Source organism: Octodon degus, unplaced genomic scaffold (assembly GCF_000260255.1).
Source record: "Octodon degus isolate 3935 unplaced genomic scaffold, OctDeg1.0 scaffold00018, whole genome shotgun sequence".
NCBI classification, from domain to species: Eukaryota; Metazoa; Chordata; class Mammalia; order Rodentia; family Octodontidae; genus Octodon; species Octodon degus.
Window position 1 is genome coordinate 15,739,811 of NW_004524594.1, and position 21,200 is coordinate 15,761,010.

The window sequence follows — 21,200 nt, forward strand, 5'->3', positions numbered from 1 at the left end:
AGGATCACAAGTCTGCATCTTGTACAGCAATTAACCACTAAGAAGAATATATGCAGTGTATTATTTGTTGAAACTGTACTTCTGATTTGATTTGAAACTGTCTCATTGCTGTTTATCAATAAAACTTTGAAAAAAAAAAAGAAAAAAAAAAGACTGGTAAGCTTTTTGGTATTGTGCTAGGAGCTGACCTCAGGGTTTGGCCACTGAGCTATATATTATCAAAACTGAGAAATTTTACTATTTAGTAAATCTTCACAAAATATCCAGAAGCTCCAGTGGCGCAATCGGTTAGCGCGTGGTACTTACATGACAAAATATCCAAAAACTTGCCTTATCTCCAGGCAATACGGTACTTTCTTAAAGAATATTTTACTTAACGTGGACATCAAGTAGATTACACTAGACTCTAGACAGACTAGGAGCCAGGGGACCAACTTCTTTGGTACTGGATTTCTTACCAGCTCTGCAGGTGTACAGTAGTGAAGAACACTAGACTACTAGTTCACTGACTGTCATTTAATCAATTTGAGAACCTCAATTTTCATCTAGTTAAAGTAAAGTCAACATCACCTCCATGTGCAGTTTACAAAACAGAAAAGTGAGAAAGCTGGTATAGAAACATATATTGTCACCACCAGTAAAAAGTTTCTCAAGGCAGACTTAATCAAATGATTTGAGATGTAATATACATTTTTGAATATGAAAATTTTAAAAAATAGCACCTATGATAAATTTTGAGCTTAGATTAAGTTTTGTATCCTACAACACCAAAACAAAATTTTATTTTATATATATTTATTTATATTTTTATTATACTAAAAGTTTTTCCTTGAGTAGTGGGTAAGCTAAAGACTCATCAAGGGAATTTTGATAGCTGCCCTGAAAGACTATTTCTTTTTTTTTTTCATGTATTTGGTACAAGGTCTCACTATACAGCTTGGACTCACAGTGATCCTCCGTTTTCGGCCTTCCCAGTGCTGGGATTACAGGAATGTGCCAGGCTGGCACAACGTACCTGGGGGCGGGGCTGGCACAGCATGTGGTGCTGAAAGGCTAATTTTAATTACTGACCAAATATAACCTTTTATAAAGATTCAAAAGAAAAACCTGCTTTAATTTGAGGCAACATGATTGCCACAAGCTTGAAGCCAGCCTGGGCTACATAGTGAGCTGAAGGCCAGTCTGAAATACCTAATGAGATTCAGTTTTTTTTTAAAACAAGATTTGAAGACCAGGAATTTAGCTCAGTGGCACAGTGCCTACCTGGCAAGTGTGAGGTCCTGAGTTCAATTCCCAGTAACCCCCCCTTCCAAGATTTGAATATAGTGGTTTAAAGGAAATACTCTTAGAAAATATTTAGATGGGGCCGGGGAAATGGCTCAGTGGAGTACGCGCTTCCCTGGCAAGCGCAAGGGCTTGAGTTTAATCCTTGGTTCCACCAAAACAAAACAAAACAAAATATTTAGATAAAATTTTATAAATGAGTATTAGAAAAATATAAATGACTCAGAAATTAATTAGGCAGAGCTCAGTGGCCAGTGTTCGATCTCTGCTGTGCTGTGCCAGCCCTGCCCCCAGGGTGCACTGAGACAGCGATTGAGACTGGGCACGGTGGTATGTGCCTGTAACCCCAGCACTTGGAAGGCTCAAAGCAGGAGAATCACAAGTCTAATCTACATAGTGAGACACTGTACACCCTGTAGACCCTTTCCTAACATCTTAAAAATAAAATAAAAAATAAGTAAGTCAAGTGGAAATTAAACTGAATGATTAATGTTAAAAAGATAAACTGGCCCAGGTTACAGGTTAGCTGCACAGCACCAGCCTGGCCAAGTGCAAGGTCCTGAGTTCAATTCCCAGTACAAAAAAAAAAAAAAAAGTGAAAGACTCATAATAAATGAAAAACAAATATGGTTTGAAAAATTCTGGGAAAGTGAGAATCACTTGACTTTCATTCTTTTTTTCTTATCGCATTTAGGACTGTGATCATGACTGAGTTTTGCCAATAAATCATCTAAAGGAAATACCTTGAATGACTGATCCAAATGAAGATTCAAAAGAAGTCTTTTTCGATTATCATTTAGCATGCCATCTATTTTTTTCATATGAGGTAGAAGTAGCTCATCTGAAATATATTTTAAAAGGATAAATTACCAACGAATATTTGCTCAACATTCAACTTTTTCTCAAAACATTTTAAGGTTGAAAGACAATAAATTCTTTGGGTAATGTTAATTTCTACCCGCCAAAATGCACACTAAGCTTTCTGAACAAAAGCTAATGTGAAAATAGGCTTTAATAGTGAACAAAAATGCAGCTTAATATGATGATAGGGTGTGCTCTGCAAAATTCCTGGGCTTTAACTAGAACTGATGAATCAGAATTTGATTTTGTTTTGTTTTGGTAGCACGTACCAGTGGTTGAACCCAGGGACGCTTGCACGCTAGGCAAATGTGCTACCACTGAGCCCTATAGGAAGATTTTTAATGGAACTAAGACTAACGTGAGGCAGCAACACATACCTAATTTCTCCAGATCTCATTTACCACCTGAATAGTAACAGTATTATAAAATATAAACTAGTCTAACATTTTGTAAGACAGTGAGGAAGCCCAAGAGATACTCTTGGCTTTTTTTTTTTCCTTTGGCCTTGAGCATGCTGGGGACATGCTCTTCAACTAAGCTACATTCGCAGCCTGGGGACAGAGCTAAGTGGCTAAATGTCTGCCTCGCCTGCATAACATGTTCAATCCCCCAAAATTCAAAATAATGCAGAACTCTATGCCAAAATGTTTATTTTAGAAAAGAAAGTATGACAAAGATTTCTACTTGAAACTTTGTGCTTTATTTTTTGCATCTCTGAACTATGAAAGTACTTTCAGAATGTTAAGTTAATTAATTAAATTAAATACTTTAGGTTGTAAAACTATGTCTTCATTTACCAGTACAGTAATATATAACATAGTTCTCAGCATCTAGGTTATAAAGTCCATAGTTGAATGAAATGTTACATATGTTGAACAAGTACAAGCACAGTAACCTGGGAAAGAGTATCTTCTTAAATAAAAAATCCTTAGTGAGTAAACTTTGTATGGTTGCTGCAACAAACCTGATAGTTTGTTTAGTATTGACTAAATCTACTCAAATATTTTATTCACATTTCATGAAAAAATGTTTGTTTCGTAGTGCTGGGGATGGACCCAGGGCCAGTGCATGCTAGCCAAGTGCTCTACTACTGATACACACCAGGTCCTTTGAAAACATGTTTAGACATTTGTGAATAATTTTTAAGAATAACCTTTTTTTTTTTTTTTTTTTACTTTAAATCATTTACTCTTTAATTCACAAGGTGTTGCATTTGGCATTTCTTTTTTTTTTCTATAACATTTTATTTATTTATTTATAAGAATAACCTTTTAAGTTTCTTTCCTCTTATATAAAATGAAGAAACAACAGAGAGTGCTGGTAATTTTAAAAAATTATTCAGACTCACAATGGTCCTCCTGCCTCAGCCTCCTGAGTGCTGGGATTATAAGTATGCGCCACCATGCCTGGCCTTAATCCCAGCAGTATATAAGGCAGGAGGATTGCTGTGAGTTCAAGGCCAGCCTCAACTACACAGTGAGATCTTGTCTCAAAAACAACAACAAGGGGCTGGAGAGATGGCTCGGTGGTCTAGGGCACCTACTTGGAACAAGCTTGGCGGAGCACAGGGACCGCGGTTCTATCCCCAGCACCACATGCCAGCCAGGCCCGCCCCCTGGTGGGCTGAGCTGGCCATACACACACACAATAAATAAATGTAATAAATAAAAATAAATATTAAACAACAACAACAACAACAACAACAACAACAACAAAAGAACCTTTTTCCATTGTGAGTTGGAGCCCAGCCTGGGCTATAAAGTGAGTTTAAGGCCAGCCTTAACTGTATAACCTGTCTCAAAAACAAAAAACTCACATAACTTTTCTCTGCAATCTATCTTTTACTAAAGACGTTATTTTACTAACTACACTATTTTAAATTTTAAATTTTATTTATTTATTTGGAACCAGGTCTCGCTACACAGCAGACTCAGTGATCCTTCTGTCTCAGCCTCCCCAGTGTTGGGATTAAAGTGCGCGGCACCACGCCCGGTTTTGTTGGCAGGGACCAGCACAGCATGTGGTACCGGGGATCAAACCCAGGTCCTTGCACTTACCAGGCAGGCACTTAAGACTGCTCAGCTATCTCCCCAGCCCCACTATTTTAATTTTTATAACACTATTATCTGGTCTATCTTTCCATTTATGGGAAAACAGGTTATATTAACATGAACTTTCTATGTAATACATTTAGTAAGACACTAGTGAAGGGGATATAGATTGTGGAATTAAACAAATGAACAACTACATAATTACCCCATGAATAGGAAGCAATTAAAACAGTCAACATAAAGTTATTCTACTATTCAGACAAGGAATGAAAAGATGTGACCATTTTCTAGCATTCAGATATTATGAACAAAACTGAAAAACTATAGGTGTATATTACACAAACTATATTTAAAAGCACAACAGACTGAACTCTGAAAATGTTTCACAAAGTCCTAATTAGCATGCCATACCATTGCTCTTCTCTAGGGCTTGCATTGTGTCGGGGTCCAGGGCAATGCTAACAAGCAGTTCCATGTAACTCTTAAAGGTTTCCTTCATTGCTCTTGTGTTCAAAAAGCGAGTGACAAAAGGAGCTGGAGGATCAAATTCTAGGACAAAGTAAAGATAAAATATTACATTTTCTTTCTTGAGAACTTAAAATACATTTCTCTGTAAAAGGAGCTAACAAGCAGGTGAAAGATTATAAATACAATTTCTTCCATGTCAAGGTTTTTTCTTCATCCTTATAAAAACACTGCAGGTGAGAGAATGGTTTACATTTTATAGTCGCTGGAGAACTTTTAAAGCAGAACAACAGAAATAGACCACCAGACTTACTAGAAGAGAATGGGTGGTGGGGTGCGACCAAGCTCATACAGCATATTACAAGGCCTCCTGGGCCTGACACTGAGCCAACCTGTGGAAATGAGGGCAGACAGGAGCCAGCTCCCCTCCCGGCTGGGCCTGCACCTCAGAGGAACACCTGGCACCCATCTCTCTGTGCTAATCTTCATGGTTTGTTTCTGTATGTTAATTAGTAAAAGAACCAGAAGCCATACAATGTAGGACTTAGTATATAGATTCCTTTTTTTTTTTACTTGTACACTTCAATCACTATAGAATTCTACACTAGGAAACGTTAAAATATTTTTTAATGTAAACATGCATAAAGGAAATTTCACTTAAATTCATTGCAACAACTGTAAGGTGAAAAGTCTGTCTCACTTTTGACTTGTTCTGCATCCAAATACAACTACAGTATCATCAGACTCCCTATGAGCAGTTCTAAGAGCTTAATTCATGGATCCTTCCTAATAATATTGAGAAGTTACATTATCTTTTTTACTGTGTTGATATTTGCAAAAGTAGTAACGCGTAAAACTGCTCTTTCTTTACTTAGCTTGAACACGGGCAGTTACAGCCAACTATTAGTTACATACTTTGTCAGGCCATTGCCCATACATTTGCAGGGAAATAAAACTTGTTTCACTTGAGAATGCTCTTTGAAAGAATGCTCTTTGACGAAACAGTAAAAATTATTATTTTCAAGGGGTGCATGGTGGTGCACATCTGTAATCCCAGCACCTGGGAGGCTGAGGCAGGAGGATTCCTGAGAGTTCAAATCCAGTCTAAGTTACACAGCCAAACCTTGTCTCTAACAAAACAAAATTGTTTTCATCAAATCCGTAATCAATGTATTTTTTTAATATTCTGTATGATAATATGGTAAGAATATAGAAAACACTTGTATTTTGTTTGTTTGGCTCGTTTTTTCAGCTTGTTTTTCTTGAGACAAGGTCCCACTATACATAGTTCAGGATGACCTTGAACTCACTATGTAACTCAGACTGGCAGATATTGGACTCAAAAAGTAATGAAGCAAGCCAGGCATGGTCGTGCACACCAGTAATCCCAGCAACCGGGAGGCTGAGGCAGGAGGATCGTTGTTGAGTTCCAGCCAGCCCATGCTACAAAGTGAGCCCAAGGCCAGCCTAAATTCTGTAGTAAGACCCTGTCTCAGAAAGATTAAACAACCGAAAAACAAACTGAAGATGTAGGCACAAATTAAAAGATAACACCAAAAAACTCTCCCCAAACCAAAACATACCCAGAAAGTGATAAATTAAACTTTTATATTAAGAAGTAGAAATCAGTTAATTTTAAGTATATAAAAATTTTTATTTACAATTTAATAAATACCTACAAATTCAGTCCATATAAACAAAAGTATTTGGAATCCTCAATAAATTGGAAGATTATAAAGATACCCTGGGGTGGAGAGTTAGCTCAGTGGTCTAAGTGACTGCCTTGCAAGCACAAGGATCTGGGTTCAATCCCTCGTACTGCATGCCATGCAGGCCCTGAAACTGGGTGTGGTGGCACACTCCCATAATCCCACTACTGGGGAGGCTGAAACAGGAGGATCATTACAAGTTTGAGCTGCACTGAGAGATCCTGTAACAAATAAATAATAAAATTTAAAAAAATTTTTAAAAGATGCCCTGAAACAGTTTGAAAAGTACCAGCACATGAAACTATTAGTATTTGCCCTTTTTGTGGGATAGTGTTGGGAATCAAACTCAAGGCCTTGTATATACTACAAAAGAACTCTACTACTGAACCACATCTTCAATTTATCGTATTTTGAGACAGGATCTCACTAAGTTGCACAGTTTGGCCTCAAACTTGGTTCCTTGTGCCTCAGCCTGAGGAGGAAGCATTACAGATGTGCCCCACAAGGCAGGACAATCATTTTCCTAAAACCATTATATATCTTTCTTTTACTATTTAGTGACACCTAGTGGTCACTAAGTTGCTAATGGAAGAAAATCTGTTCTCTTGTAAGGAAACAGTAATTGCTAATTCAGAAACAAAATCCCTCTATTGAAAGCAGTAGGCAGGACTGCTAGCTGCAAAACCTTACATATACCTGGTCACAATGGTACACACCTATAACCCCAGCTAAGGCAGAAAGATCTTCAAGACTTCAAGAACGGCCTGGGCTATACAGTAAATCCAAGGCCACTCTGAAATATACTATTACAAAAAGCTATTTGTAAATGGTTATTTAGAAGTGTATACATGAGAATTTATAAGGCAAAGCAGTATTTTGAGCATGAATTGAAAGCATTATATGGTTTTCGTTTTGTTGAGACAATGTTTGGCTACATAATTCAAGTTGGCCTTAATGTCCTGGCAATCCTCCTGCTTCAAGCTCCTAAATGTGGGATTACAGATGTGTGTTACCAGGCCCAGCTACTCTAATAGTACATTTAAAATAGATTCTAGGGGCCAGTGAGATAGCTCAGTGGACTAAGTGCCTGCTTTGGCAAGCACAGGGACCATGGTTCAATATCTGGTCCTGCATGCCACACCTGCCCCGCCCCCACGCGGAGTCAGTGACCTGAGTCTGGGCATGGTGATGCATGGCCTGTAAACCCCGCGCTGGTGAGGCTGAAAACAGGAGGATCACTACCTGTCTGAGCTGTACAGTGAGACCCTGTACCAAATACATAAAATGAAAAAAGACTACTCCTGAAACATTTTTTATTATGCTTTCTAGTTCTAGTCATATGATCTCTAAGGTCTTCTCTCAACCAATAATACCACAATTTTGAAACTGTCCTGGACATCAGCCTCAACCACATTCTTTTTTTTTTTTTTTTTGCAGAACTGGGGATTGAACTCAGGCCCTTGCGCTTGCCAGGGAAGCGCTTATTTCACTGAGCCATCTCCCCGGCTCCATCAACCACATTCTTAACCACCCAATTAATTTATCGTGTAAGACACAATAAAGATTCGACACTAAATTTTTCAAATCTGTCCTTTCTCTTTATCCTTGTGCTCCTACTTGGGTTCAGATGCAAAACAAACAAACCCATGCCTTAAATATTTAAGTTTTGATGGCTCTATGGTGTCAGTAGTATCTACTCAAATGTGCCATTGTAGTGGAAAGGCCACTGTGTAGAAATACGTAAATTTCCAAAAAGTTACCTATGGGACTGTATTTCAATAAAACTACAGATATTCCTGTTTAACAATTTGTTTAATGATTGTTCAGTCTTACAACTGAGGCATGCTCCTTGGACTTAGACCACCTTTTTTTTTTTACTTGGTCCTGTACATCTTGTTTATAGAGCCTTAATGTCTTTTTTTTTTTTTTGCGGAACCGGGGATTGAACTCAGGCCTTTGCGCTTGCCAGGGAAGCACTTATTCTACTGGCTATCTCCCCATCCCCTCTTAATGTCTTTTTGTTGTACAGTATATTTTCTTTATACAGTACTACAATTTTATTTTGTTATACATTACAGTAATGCATGTGAAATTTATGCAAAGTCAAGTTGGAGTTCCCTTGTATCATTTCTTTGTTTGAATATTGTAATGTACAGACTATATACAATTCCTCATTTAGTGACCAATTCACTTAACACCCTAGTTGTTAATCAAGGAATACCTGTACTTACAAAAACAGGCTGAAAGCCAGGTTTGGTAGGTTAGTTTGCCACACTTTACCCTCAACTACTGAGCTGCTTGAAATTTCTTGCATACGTCAACAAGCATGATGATGGTTAATGGGATGTGCACTGTGGATTCTTGTATCCTTCATTACCTTAGTTTCAGTATGTTATGTAATATGGTATAAGTATCAACAGATATCACCTACATAAGTGTTGTTTAGGATCCACAACAGTTTGGAAAGGGGTTCTAAGGTCAACAAGTTTGCTAACTGCTGATCTACTTCAACTTTCCCATTCCAAAAAGAAAAGGCAGAAAGAAGGCACCTACCTTGGTCATGAGTACATGTATATAACTATATATATTACTATGTTGTATTAATTATAGTTTGAACTGTTTTTTTCGTAGATCTATTCTTTTCTTCTTGCATAAAACAAGACTTTTATGTTTACAACAAGTAGGTTACATGTAGTCATTTGATCTAACCCCAATTCTTTCCATCAAAGCAAAACAACTGGCATTAATACGGCTAGAACAAAGCTAAATTCTGCCTTTTCTATTTTACTGCATGTGTGGATGAGCAGTGCTTTAGTGTGTTACTGTCATGTAAGTAAAAGCAGAACTTATTAGGTAGATAAATCCCCTGAAAAAAATAAAAAGAATGTGCACAGTCAGCACCAGCTGCTCCTCCCATTCACGCAGACCGATCCTTTGCATGGAGGACTCACCCTCATCTTCTGTACTACTAGAATGGACCTCAGGAGATGAGTCGGACTGGGAGGATGAAAATTCTTCTTTCCATTTCTTCCGCTTCTTTGGAGGTGGCTCAGCCTTTATTTTTAGCTGTTTAGCTTTGGGTTTCACGGAAGGGGCTTTTGTAGTTGTAGTTTTTGATGTTGGAGGATCTGAAGTTTTACTGCTAGTACCTGGCTTGGCCTGAACAGTTCTGCAATGTTCCAAATAAGGTTCATTAACATATTTAAAGCTTTGCAAAGTGGCAGCATGGTAGGTGATGAGGTTTATCTGAAGCAAGAGTATTGCTAATTGAAACTCATTTAAATCTTATAAAATTTAAAAAAATCTTATAAAATAAATTAGAAAAGTGAGAATCATGATATGCATATATATGTATATCATTTATATGGTATACATGATATTTATATATATATATTACTGACATTCAATATTTTTTATTAAAGAACTAATATCTCTATCTCTACTTCATAGACTTTATCCTCCCCTTCCATTATGGACTCTTTCCCCAGAGTATAAAGTTATAAAACAGAGGATCAATAGATTTAGGGAAATAATCCTCCACAATTTTTAGATATCCAACTCTAGCTCAGACCTTCAGAAACTCATAGGCTCTTTTGGCAATATGTTTCAATGCAGAAACCCTAAGTCATCTATACAGGAGCCTCCAAAGATTTGCCCAATGGGGATCTAGAGATTTGAGTGGATAAAATTTCATCAAAAATTAGGTAAAAAAAAAAAAAAATTAGGTGAGCTGCTTTTTTTTCAGGACTGGGGATTGAACTCAGGTCCTTGTGCTTGCCAAGGAAGCGCTTATTCTACTGAGCCATCTCCCCGGCCCCTGAGCTGCTTCTAATAGGTGGGAATTTTAATTAAACAGGACCTGCTGGGGAGTATGCAAGTATCTGGGCCCTCTTTCCCCCAGGTATCTGTGTATTGGAGACAATGGAATCTGATCTATAATGATGATTCTTCTCATTCTTTTTTTTTTTTTTTTGAGGAACCGGGGATTGAACTTGCACTTGCCAGGGAAGTGCTTATTCCACTGAGCCATCTCCCTGGCCCCTATAATGATGATTCTTCTGCAGACCCTTGCTAACAATGCCCAGGTCTCACAGAATTTTTTTTTTTTTTTTAATGTATTTGATACAGGGTCTACAGGGTCTCACTATGTAGATCGGACTCATAGTGATTCTCCTGTTTTCAGCCTCCCAAGCTCTGGGCTACCATGCCCAGTCTCAATCTGTCTCAGCAGGCCCAGGGCCTGCACAGCTCACAGCTTTTTCTTAGAAATTATTTGACAGGGCTGGTGAGATAGTGTAGCAGTTTAAAGCGCCTGCTTAGGCAAGCATAGGGACTGTGGCTCAACTCCTGGCACCACATGCCATGCCAGCCCCACCCCATGGGCTGAGCTGCCCCTCAAATTATCTGATAAACTCTGAGTTATTATTTTCATTAAATGAATGAAAAAAGGGCTTTTAGAAATCTCTTTGTGTCACAAAGAACTATAATCTTTTCACTCTAAATTCAGCTTTTATTTTGTACTATATTATGGTAACAACAAAATGACTCAGAGAAAAAGGGTGTTTATCCAACCAAAAGTTTAGTCTTGTAAGAGCAATCGTTTATTACAACAGTACTGACTTTTCAGAATTATATATAACGCAAAAAATACTCCATGTATTACATAACAAATACCTGATAGTTTGTGAAGGCTTATTTCTTGGCTTTTTGGAACATACTCTGACATACTCCTTTTTGTTTGCATTTTCAATGAACTTCGCATATATCCTTTTGTATTTGTTCTTGGCATCTCCAAAATATCCTAGGTACTAATGAAAAGAAAATTACCTAAATTACACAGTTGTAAAGCCTATGCACAAATACTACTTTTGAGCTTGACTATCATAGTCATTCTTTGCATTTTCCAAAATGCAGCTCTAGCCAGGCTGGTTTCCCCATGAATAAAAATGAACCCTGGATCATTCCTGACTGTGAGCCAGCCCATACTACTTACACAGAAGCAATTTCTTTCTTTCTTTCTTTTTTTTTTTTTTGCAGAACCGGGGATTGAACTCAGATCCTTGCGTTTGCCGGTCAAGCGCTTATCCTACTGAGCCATCATCTCCCCGGCCCCCACACAGAAGCAATTTCATTTGGCAGACACTCATCTATTCAAAGCTACAGAACAGCTATGTAAATACAACTTGTGTCACTCTTCTGGTAAGTCAGGCTATCAGACTGGTACAATAAACAAATAAGAGCCTTTGAACCCATGTGAAATCCCCAAATTGACACTAGTCACTTTTGTTTGGGTTTTTTTTGAGACAAGATATTGATACTGAGTTCAAGCTGTCCTTGAATGTGCCCTGATCCTCCTGCCTCAGCCTCAAAGTGCTGGGATTACAGGTGTGCATCACCACACCTGGCTAAATTACTTTGTTTTTTAAAAAATTGACAAACAACAGTATACAGTCTAATTTTAAATAGCTTGGAATAAAAATTTTTGTATTTACTTTTAAATCACATTACATGAGTATCATAAATTATGCAGATCAAAATTTATGTGATTTTTATGTTAGAAACAATATAAAATGCATCTAAATCATTGTTTATTTTCCCCAGGATTATCATCAAAAAACTAGAAGGCTAATATAAGCAAATAAGCATTTACTCACACTATTTGTAGCTGCAAATTCTCTTTGGCCATCTCGAATTTCAGGAACAAATTTCTGTAATAAAGCTTTTTGTACTTTCCAAATAGCTGGGGGTTCTATTCCTGTTTTTAAAGCCTCCTGTAATTAGCAAAATTAATTACACTTATAGATAGTATCAACATATTCTAGACTTACAAAGTATTTTAGATCTGAAAGACATTCCTAGCTCAAACTTCTACTTCTTATCGTTAGCTGAATTTCTATAGTAATTGTTTTTCCTTGAGGTGTTAAGGATCAAATTCAGAACTTGCATGTGCTAGTAAAGCACTCTACCACTCAGCCAACTCTCCAGCCCTTAACACTTATTAGCTGGTTTGGTTATTCAGTCTCGCTTAGATTCTTTCAGAACTAGACTAACAAAAGGGAAGCTCATTATCTACATGCATAGCTGAAACAACTAGAAAGTCCTATGCTACTGGTATCATCATATATTATTTATGCAATTTTATGAGAGTATGTACACACTGAAAAAGACCAGAAACTGCTAAACAACATATCAGCAATTGTTAATGGAAGGAACATAAATAATTTAAGTGTTATATGCTTCCTAATGCCCACTCCTCTCTGCTCAAATTTAAACACACACACATACCCAACACATGCATGCTTGCATGCATATACACATAAGCAAAAGCAAGCAAACAGAAACCCAAAGATGTATTATTTTAAATACTGCTAAAACAATCAGTCCTTCCTTCCTTCCAGGTCTGGCTATGTAGTTCAGAATGGCCTCAAATTCATGGCAATTTTCCTGCCTCTTTGGAAATGGCAATTTTCCTCCTAATTGCTGGGATTACAGATGTGTACTATCAAACCTGGTTTTATTTTTATTATTCAATTCATGCCTCTATAATTTGAAATGAGAAAATTAAATTGTTATACTTTTATTCTTATTTTTCCTTTAAGTCATGTAAACATTTTTTTTTTCAAATCTGAGTTAAAAGCCTTGAAAAAAAATTAACATTTCAAATCTACTGTAACTATTAGTACTCAATGTAATTGATTAATCGGAAGTACATTAAGCAAAGACAAAGGCAAATAATTTTTGGGGATATTCTTTTTCAAAATACCTGAGCAATTAAGTTTGATCACACATAAGTTAGAATAAGTAAAAAAAATAACTGATATATAGTCAGGCTATTGAAGTCATCATGAAGATTATCTCAAGACAGTCCAACTCAACTATGACCATTAATATCACCTTAAAAGTCTCTATGTCTTCTATCTTTATCACAAATTCATCACGTTCTCTGTATTGGCCTTCTCCTCCACTTTCTGTGTTTTCCTCATCTGTAAAACCTTCTATGGCAACAGTGTCCTGTCCTTTGGCCAGTTGCTTTGAAGGAAGACTATCAAGCTTGCTGGGTTTTGGGGGTTCTGTAGCACTTGTATTTTTCAAGCTGTTTACTGCAGAGGAAGTAGAGTAGAGAGGGTCTTGCTTAGCAGCACACACAGTGGTGGAAGAAGTCGTGGCAGTACCAGTGGCATTGGTAGATGGGTTAAGAGTTGCCACCTGTCGGGTTTCTGAAACTAAATCAAGTGAAAGCAAATCAGTAATACAAATATTTGTACATTTTCATACTTTGAGTTAAATTTGAACAGTTTAGAAAAACTTTTGTGTTACAATAAATTGGTTAAATCAGTCAAAACTGTAGGAAGAAACTTAGGAATGGTTGTTAATTTCTAAGAATCACAGATGTGAAAATTAAATCACAGGGGATAAGACTGCAGGGCAAACATGCATCTATGTATCTATGCTTCCTCTCTACTTTAAGGAGAACAGAGATATATTTAGAAGAACTGAGACATAAAAACCACACAAAAAAGGAAAGGTCAATTAACCAAAGCTGTACAGAAGATGAAAAGCCAAAAACACCAACCACAAATACTCTCTGAAACTGCACTAAAAAGTACTGAAACAAAAGGAGTATAAAACAATCCTATGTAAATTCATATGTCAATGAAATAAATAACTTTACCTGAAATGAAAAAATTCCTAGAAAGACAAACTAGAAAGAAATCAGGAAGAAATGAAAAATCTAAATAGACTAATATCAAAGAAAACAGAAATAATTTTGAAGCATCTTAAAAAGAAAAGCAGAGGCCTAAATGATTTAACTGGTGAATTTTACTAACAGTTAAATAATTAATATCAATGCCCCAATGAGAGGGAAAAAATTACAGGAAGAAACACATCTCAACTCATTCTATAAGGCTGGTGTTATTTGAATACCAAAACCATACAAAAATAGTGGAAAACTATAGAACAATATTCCTTATGATATAAACACAAAAGTTTCCTACAACACAAGAGAAAATCTGCCAATATGTAAAAAGAATCCCATTGGGGGCCTGCTGGTTAGCTCAGTTGTTTAAGTGCCTGCTCATGCAAATACAGTCAGGTGCAGGATACAATGGTTCAAACTCTACCTCCACCCACCTTACCAGACCCACCCTTAAGGCAGGCTGAGCCAGCCAAAAAAAAAAAAAAAAAAAAAAGAATCCTATAGTGTAGCTCAGTAGTATAAAGTGTGTGCTTAACATACACAGGCCCTACTTTCAATTTTCATTACTAAGAACGGAAGTAAAACCACCCCATTTAATTTCAAGAGAGATGGCTTTATTCTATAAATGTAAAAATTAGTCCTTTTCATGATGAAAAGAAACATCCAATCATGTGTGGTGGCACACATCTGTTATCCCAGCACTTTCCTGGCTGAGGAAGGAGGATCACTCTAAAGTTCAAGGCCAGCCTGGGCTACACAGTAAGTTTGAGGCCAGTCAGAAGCTGTCTCAGAAAACCAACCAACCAACAACAAAATCAACAACCTAAACATGGAAGAGAGTTTCAACATTTTGACAGTATATCTAGAGAAATCCACAGCTAACATCATACCTAATGGAGAAAAAACTTGATGTATTTCCCTAATGATAATGAAAGTAAAACCACTCTAATTTACAAAGACATGATCTTGATTTTTTTTTTGGTGGAACCGGGGACTGAACTCTAGGCCCTTGTGCTTGCCAGGGAAGCACTTATTCTACTGAGCCATCTCCCTGGTCCCTACAAAGACATGATCTTTTAGACAGAAAATCCTAAAGAGGGCCGGGGACATAGCTCAGTAGCATAAGCGCCTGCCTGGCCAGCACAAGGTCGTGAATTCAATTCCCAGTACTGCAAAAACAAACAGAAACTTTTAAGGAATTTCTAAAACATTACTGGAATTAATAGATAAATTCAGGAAAGTTGCAGGGTACAACACTAGTATTTTTTAAATGTATTTCTATATAATAGTCCACAAAGAAATTATAAACATAGTTTCATTTACAACAGCACAGAAACAAATAAAATACTTAAGAATAAATTTAAAGATGTGTAAAGCCCTACTGTAAAAACTACAAAACACTATTCAAAGAAATTTAAGATTTATAGCCAGAAGAACAGGACATGTTTATGAATGAGAAAAAAACAAGGTCAAGAGACAATACTCTACAAATTGACCTAAGGTTCAACACAACAAAATCTGTAGCTACATGTACCCCCAATTGGCACACATCATAAAATTCATATGGAAATGAGACACAGAAAAGCTGAAACCAGGCTGGGTGTGGTGATATACACCTGTAATCCCAGTACTAGGAGACTGAGGCAAAAGGATTGTTGCAAGTTTGAAACCAGCCTGGGTTACAAAGTGAGCTTAAGACCAGCCTGAAATGCATAGGGAGACCTTATTTCAAAAAGAAAAAAAGACCCCCCACCCAAAAAAAAAGCTGAAAACAGAAGAAAAAGGTTAGAAGATTCATATTTCCAAATTTCAAAACTAACTTTATTTATTTATGTGGAACTGGGTATTGAACTCAGGCCCTTGCGCTTGCCAGGGAAGTGCTTATTCCACTAAGCCTTCTCCCCAGCCCCTCAAAACTAACTTTAAAGCTCATAGTACAGCCATAGACTAACAGGACAAAAAGTCCCTATGTAATTCTCATTTTTGGGTTATTTTATCATTTTATTAATAATAAAATAGGGAGCTGGGGAGATGGCTCAGTGGAATAAGTGCTTCCCTGGCAAGCACAAAGGGCCTGAGTTCAATCCCTGATTCTGCCAAAAATAAACAATGAAATGATTTTAATGAAGTGCCAAAACTGTGAAGTAGGGAAAGAACAGTTTTTCCAGCAAATAACAAAATGAAGTTGAAACTCTACTTCACACTGTATACTGTAATAGCCAAAACCAGATCATATACTCAAAATGTCAAGTTAAAACTATAAAATTCTCAAAGGAAACATAGGTACAAATTTGGCCCTGGATTAGGCATATGGTTTTAGATATGCCATTAAAAGCATATGTGACAAAAGAAAAAATAAACTGAATTTTATTAAAAAGTAAAACCTGGGCCGGCCAAATAGTTCAGCGGATTCCCCAGGGCCTGCCTCACAGGGTGCACTGAGACAGCAACTGAGACTGGGTGTGGTGGCGCACGCCTGTAATACCAGCTCTTGGGAGGCTGTAATCAGATGGATCACTATGAGTCTGATCTAGTAGTGAGACCCTGAACACCCTCCCTAAAGACCCCTCCCTAAAATACAAAATAAATAAAGGTAAATGATAAGTTGAGAATGGGAAGTGATATTTTGAAATTATATACTTACCTGAGATTCATATTCAGAATATATAAGTCACACACCTTAATAAAGGCAATTTTTTTAATGAACAAATGACCTGAATAGACATTTATCCAAAGATATTAAAAATAATCAAAAACTAGGCATACGGGGCAGGGGAGGTGGCTCAGTAGAATAAGGGCTTCCCTGGCAAGCACAAAGGCCTGAATTCAATCTCCGGTTCTGAAAGAAAAAAAAAAAAAAAAAACAAAACTGGGCACAACGATATACACCTATAATTCCAGCTACTCTAGAGGCTGAGGTGGGATGATTGATAACAAGTTCAAGAGTACCCTACACAATTCAGTTCTGTCTCAAAAGAAGCAAAAATGAAAAAGATTGGATAGAGTTCAATCCCTGGTACCACGAAAGGAAAAAAGGGGGCAAGGAAGACCATTAAGCACATGAAAGGCCATTCAGCATTATTAACGACTGCATAAAGGCAAATCAAAACAACTTACAATCTCATATCTACTGGGATAACTTTAATAATAAAATGACATTTCAGCAGAAATGCAGAATAATTATAAGTTTGGCCAGTCCACCATTAAATATGGAGGTACTATATATGACTCAGGAATTCCATTTCCAGATGTATAGAGAAATAAAAAACATTTGCTCAGAAACTTGTACATAGGGCTGGGGATGTAACTCAGCAATAGAGTGCCTGCGTAGCACATGTGAGTCCCTGGGTTTGCTCCCTATCACCACAAAACACAAAAAGTAAAATTTATATATGATGTTCATAGTGGCATTTTTCAAAACAGCTTAAAAGGTTAAAAAATACCCGAGGATCTACTATGAATAGATGCAGAAATATGATTTAAATACATAATGGAAAATAAAAAGGAATTAATTCTGATCTATGATACAACATAGATAAGCCCTGAAAGCATCAACTTAAAGAAGTCAGGTAAAAGTCACCTATGATTCCTTATATATGAAATGTCCAAAATAGGTAAACCTACAGAAAAAGAGTAGATTGGTTTTTGCCAATGGCTGAGTGTGGGTAGAGCAACTGACTGCTATTGGGCAAATGGCTTTTTGGCAGGGGGATCATAAAAATGTTCCAAAAATTGTGGTTTGGGTACAACAATTCTATGAAACTACTCAATACACTTCAAAAGAGTAGATGTTACTGTATATGAATTAGGATTCAATAAATATTTAAAAACCCACTGAAGCATGTGTAGCCAGCCTAGGCTATAAATTAGTATCTTATCTCAAAAAAGCAAATAACAACAAAAACTCTACTTTGAAGGTCACAGATGGTGGAAGAATCCTGGGTTGAGGAACAATGAACAAAATGTAGATTTTCAGGGGTAACTGAAAATAACAGTCCCTGATTTAGGAACATTTGAGTTCTGAATTTTCACAATGATACATAAATGGATCTTGCATTACAACTTTCATAGATGCAAATAAATAAGTAGTAGCTCACGTGTCTGCCAGACACTGCTGCAGCTGTGCTGTGTGCATACTGCACAGTGCGATGCGGTGTGCAAGACTCATCTTGTCAGACTAATGGATGAACTTGACTTACAAACATTTTTCTGGAATGGAGCTTACTCATAAGTTTGGGACTTTTTGTACTGATGAGCTAAAATAATATATACAGTAATAAGAGTGAAAACAGGGGGACCAAGAATCTTTTATTGATCTTAAACTACAGACAACAAAGGTGTTTGACCACCAGCTAAAAATACAGAAGCTGTTACCTGAAAAATGTGAATTCTACCTTCGTAGAGTGATGGAAGAGCCGAGAGAGAACCAAAATAGAACTCAAAAACACATGCACCAAAAAACACAGAATGGAAAAGGGACAAACAAACATAGGTGCTACATAGCAAGAGCAAGCCCTTCTCTCCAGCCAGCCTTCCTGTTCTTGTAGCGAATTATAACAGTCCTCACACATTCCACCCCAGGATAAAAGCCACTTGGGAAAATACGGATGAATCATCTAATCATATTAGAACTCTATCCTAATGTTAAGAATACTCTAGTCATACAGTAGCACCTTTCTGCCACAAAAATATATGAATAGAAACTGATTTTGTGACAGGATTTGAAATATTAGATATAGGGCCAGGGAGATGGCTCAGTGGAATAAACGCTTCCCTGGCAAGCGTGCAAGGGCCTGAGTTCAATCTCTGGTTCCGAAAAAAAAAAAAAAAAAGAAAAAGAAAAAAAAGAAAAGAAAAAAGAAAATCATTTTGGGCTGGGGAGATGGCTCAGTAGAGTAAACGCTTCCCTGGCAAGCGTAAGGGTCTGAGTTCAATCCCCAGTTCCGCCAAAAAAAAAAAAAAAAAAAAAAAAAAAAAAAAAGAAATATTAGATATTTCTAACATTACAATTAAGTATTGATCTCAACATCTTTTTAAGTTTTAATGTGAAAAAATGTTTTCTGTTAGATGGATACAGCACATAAAATGACTTCTATATAAAAATCAATGGATAACTATTACAACAGGTAATGTAATCCTTTTACTTCTGTCCATTTCTGATAGAAGGTGAATGGCAAAATACTAAATATGTAGTAAATTTAAACAAGGAGTTGAGAATTTAAACACTACTACTGACATATTGTTAAGTGTTAAAAAAAGATAGAATTAAAACAACAGTATCATTTAAGTTAGGAAGGTGTTAAATGGAGCTCCACTGTATAAGTCTCTAATTAAAAAAAAAACAAACAGATTTTGAGAAGCTGAAAATGTATACTGTAACCACAAACAACTGAAATATTTTGCTGGAATAACCAGGGAACACGAGTCAAGTAAAGAATAAAATTAACAGGCTGGAGATACAGGACCTGCTTGGCAAGCATGAGGTTCTGATTTTGATTCCCAGCACAGACACACACACACACACACACACACACACACACACACACAGCAAGAAAGAAATTAATGAAACAAGGCTGACCATGTATTACTGAATTTTCTCCCAGTGCTGAGGATCAAATTCAGGGCCTTATGCTTGCTAAGTAAGAATCCCATCACTGAGCTACATGCCCAGCCCTTAGTATTGATTACCAATACTAAGTGATACCTTGGTTTTATTATGCCAGTCTCTGAATTTGTTATAAATCTGAAATCTTCTATTATGAAAAGTAGGGGAGAAAAGAGTGGGGCTGGGAATGTAGCTCACTGATAGACTAGGTGCTAGGCATGCCTGAGGCTGAGTCTGACTGCCAACATCACATGAACATACACAAAAGTTACGCAAAAAAAAAAAAAAAAAAAAAAATTTACTCCCAGTACTGGGCATCCAAACACAGCCCTGCACATGCTAGGCAAGCACTCTATCACAAAGTCACATTGACCTTAAATTTTTTTTTTTTAAAGAAAAGGATGTATACATTCCAAATTAGTAGAGGGAAAACTACACTGATTCTGTATAATGATCTTTATATGAAGTTTTAAAACTGGTGTCTATAGATGCATACACACAGTGGTAAAATTATAAAAGAAAAACAAAGGAAATGGTTACCAGTCATGTCAGCTGTCAGTACTAGAGGTTATGAGGTGGGTTTAGTTTAATACCCTATTTTTATATTTTCTTGCTTTCCAATGAATAGAATTTAATATTTTTTTGTCTTTGTTCTACATTCTGGTCACGTCTCATTGGTCTCAACCAGTTTGTCATCCAGTTTTGGTTTCCTTTTCGTCCCAAGAATTATTTAGAAGGCGGCTGGGCAAGGTGATGCACACCTGTAATTCAGCCCTCAGGAGGCGAAGGCAGGAGAACTTCCATGATCGAGGTCAGCCTGAACTGCACAGAGAAATCTTCTCAAAAAGATTTTCAAAAAATTATTATTCACAAGAGTGAATTTTTTTGTTTTTCCTGTTAGACAATTAAACTACAGAATTGTGGTAATATGGCTTATTATATCTTCAAATTTTAAAAAGCTGTTTCCTCCAGAAAGTCATAGAGAAACAGTATTTTAGAGGCTATCTCCTTACAGTGCTGGTAATCAAAACCAGGGCTATACTATATTAGGCAAGTGCTCCACCACTAAGTCACACCCCTAGCTATATGTTCAAATTTATAGAAGTTTTGTTTATTTTTAATTTTGTAAAAGAGTACAAAACAGGGCCGGGGAGATGACTCAGTGGAGTGTTTCCCTGGCAAGCACAAGGGCCTGAGTTCAATCCCTGGTTCCGCCAAAAAAACCCGAAAAGTACAAAACAGTACTAAAACAAAAAATTACAAATTATACAGAATTTCATTAAGCAAAGTAATATGAATTTGACAGTATTTGTTGTATTGCATCATGTTTGTTTCAAATTAGTTCAAATTACCAGATTTATTTTTTCTTTACTGGTACTATATTTCCATATGTGTGTTAAATTTGATAAGAAAATAATGTTCTGGGGGCTGGTGAGATGGCTCAGTGGTCTAAAGCACCTACTTAGAACAAGCTTAGCAAAGCACAGGGACCATGGTTCAATCCCCCAGCACCACATGCCAGCCAG

General features: G+C 36.8%; 1 protein-coding gene across 3 annotated transcripts in view; it reads right to left on the reverse strand.

The window, feature by feature from the left end:
• Positions 1–21,200, reverse strand: part of Qser1 (glutamine and serine rich 1) — a 99,427-nt gene that overhangs the window by 7,986 nt on the left and 70,241 nt on the right. For all 3 annotated transcript variants that reach the window (XM_023710617.1, XM_023710618.1, XM_004627068.2), the window contains 6 exons: positions 13,265–13,593; positions 12,025–12,141; positions 11,045–11,178; positions 9,322–9,539; positions 4,608–4,745; positions 2,028–2,125 (listed from right to left, as the gene is read on the reverse strand). In XM_023710617.1, coding sequence (XP_023566385.1) covers positions 2,028–2,125; positions 4,608–4,745; positions 9,322–9,539; positions 11,045–11,178; positions 12,025–12,141; positions 13,265–13,593 — 1,034 coding nt within the window. The remainder of the gene's footprint in view (positions 1–2,027; positions 2,126–4,607; positions 4,746–9,321; positions 9,540–11,044; positions 11,179–12,024; positions 12,142–13,264; positions 13,594–21,200) is intronic.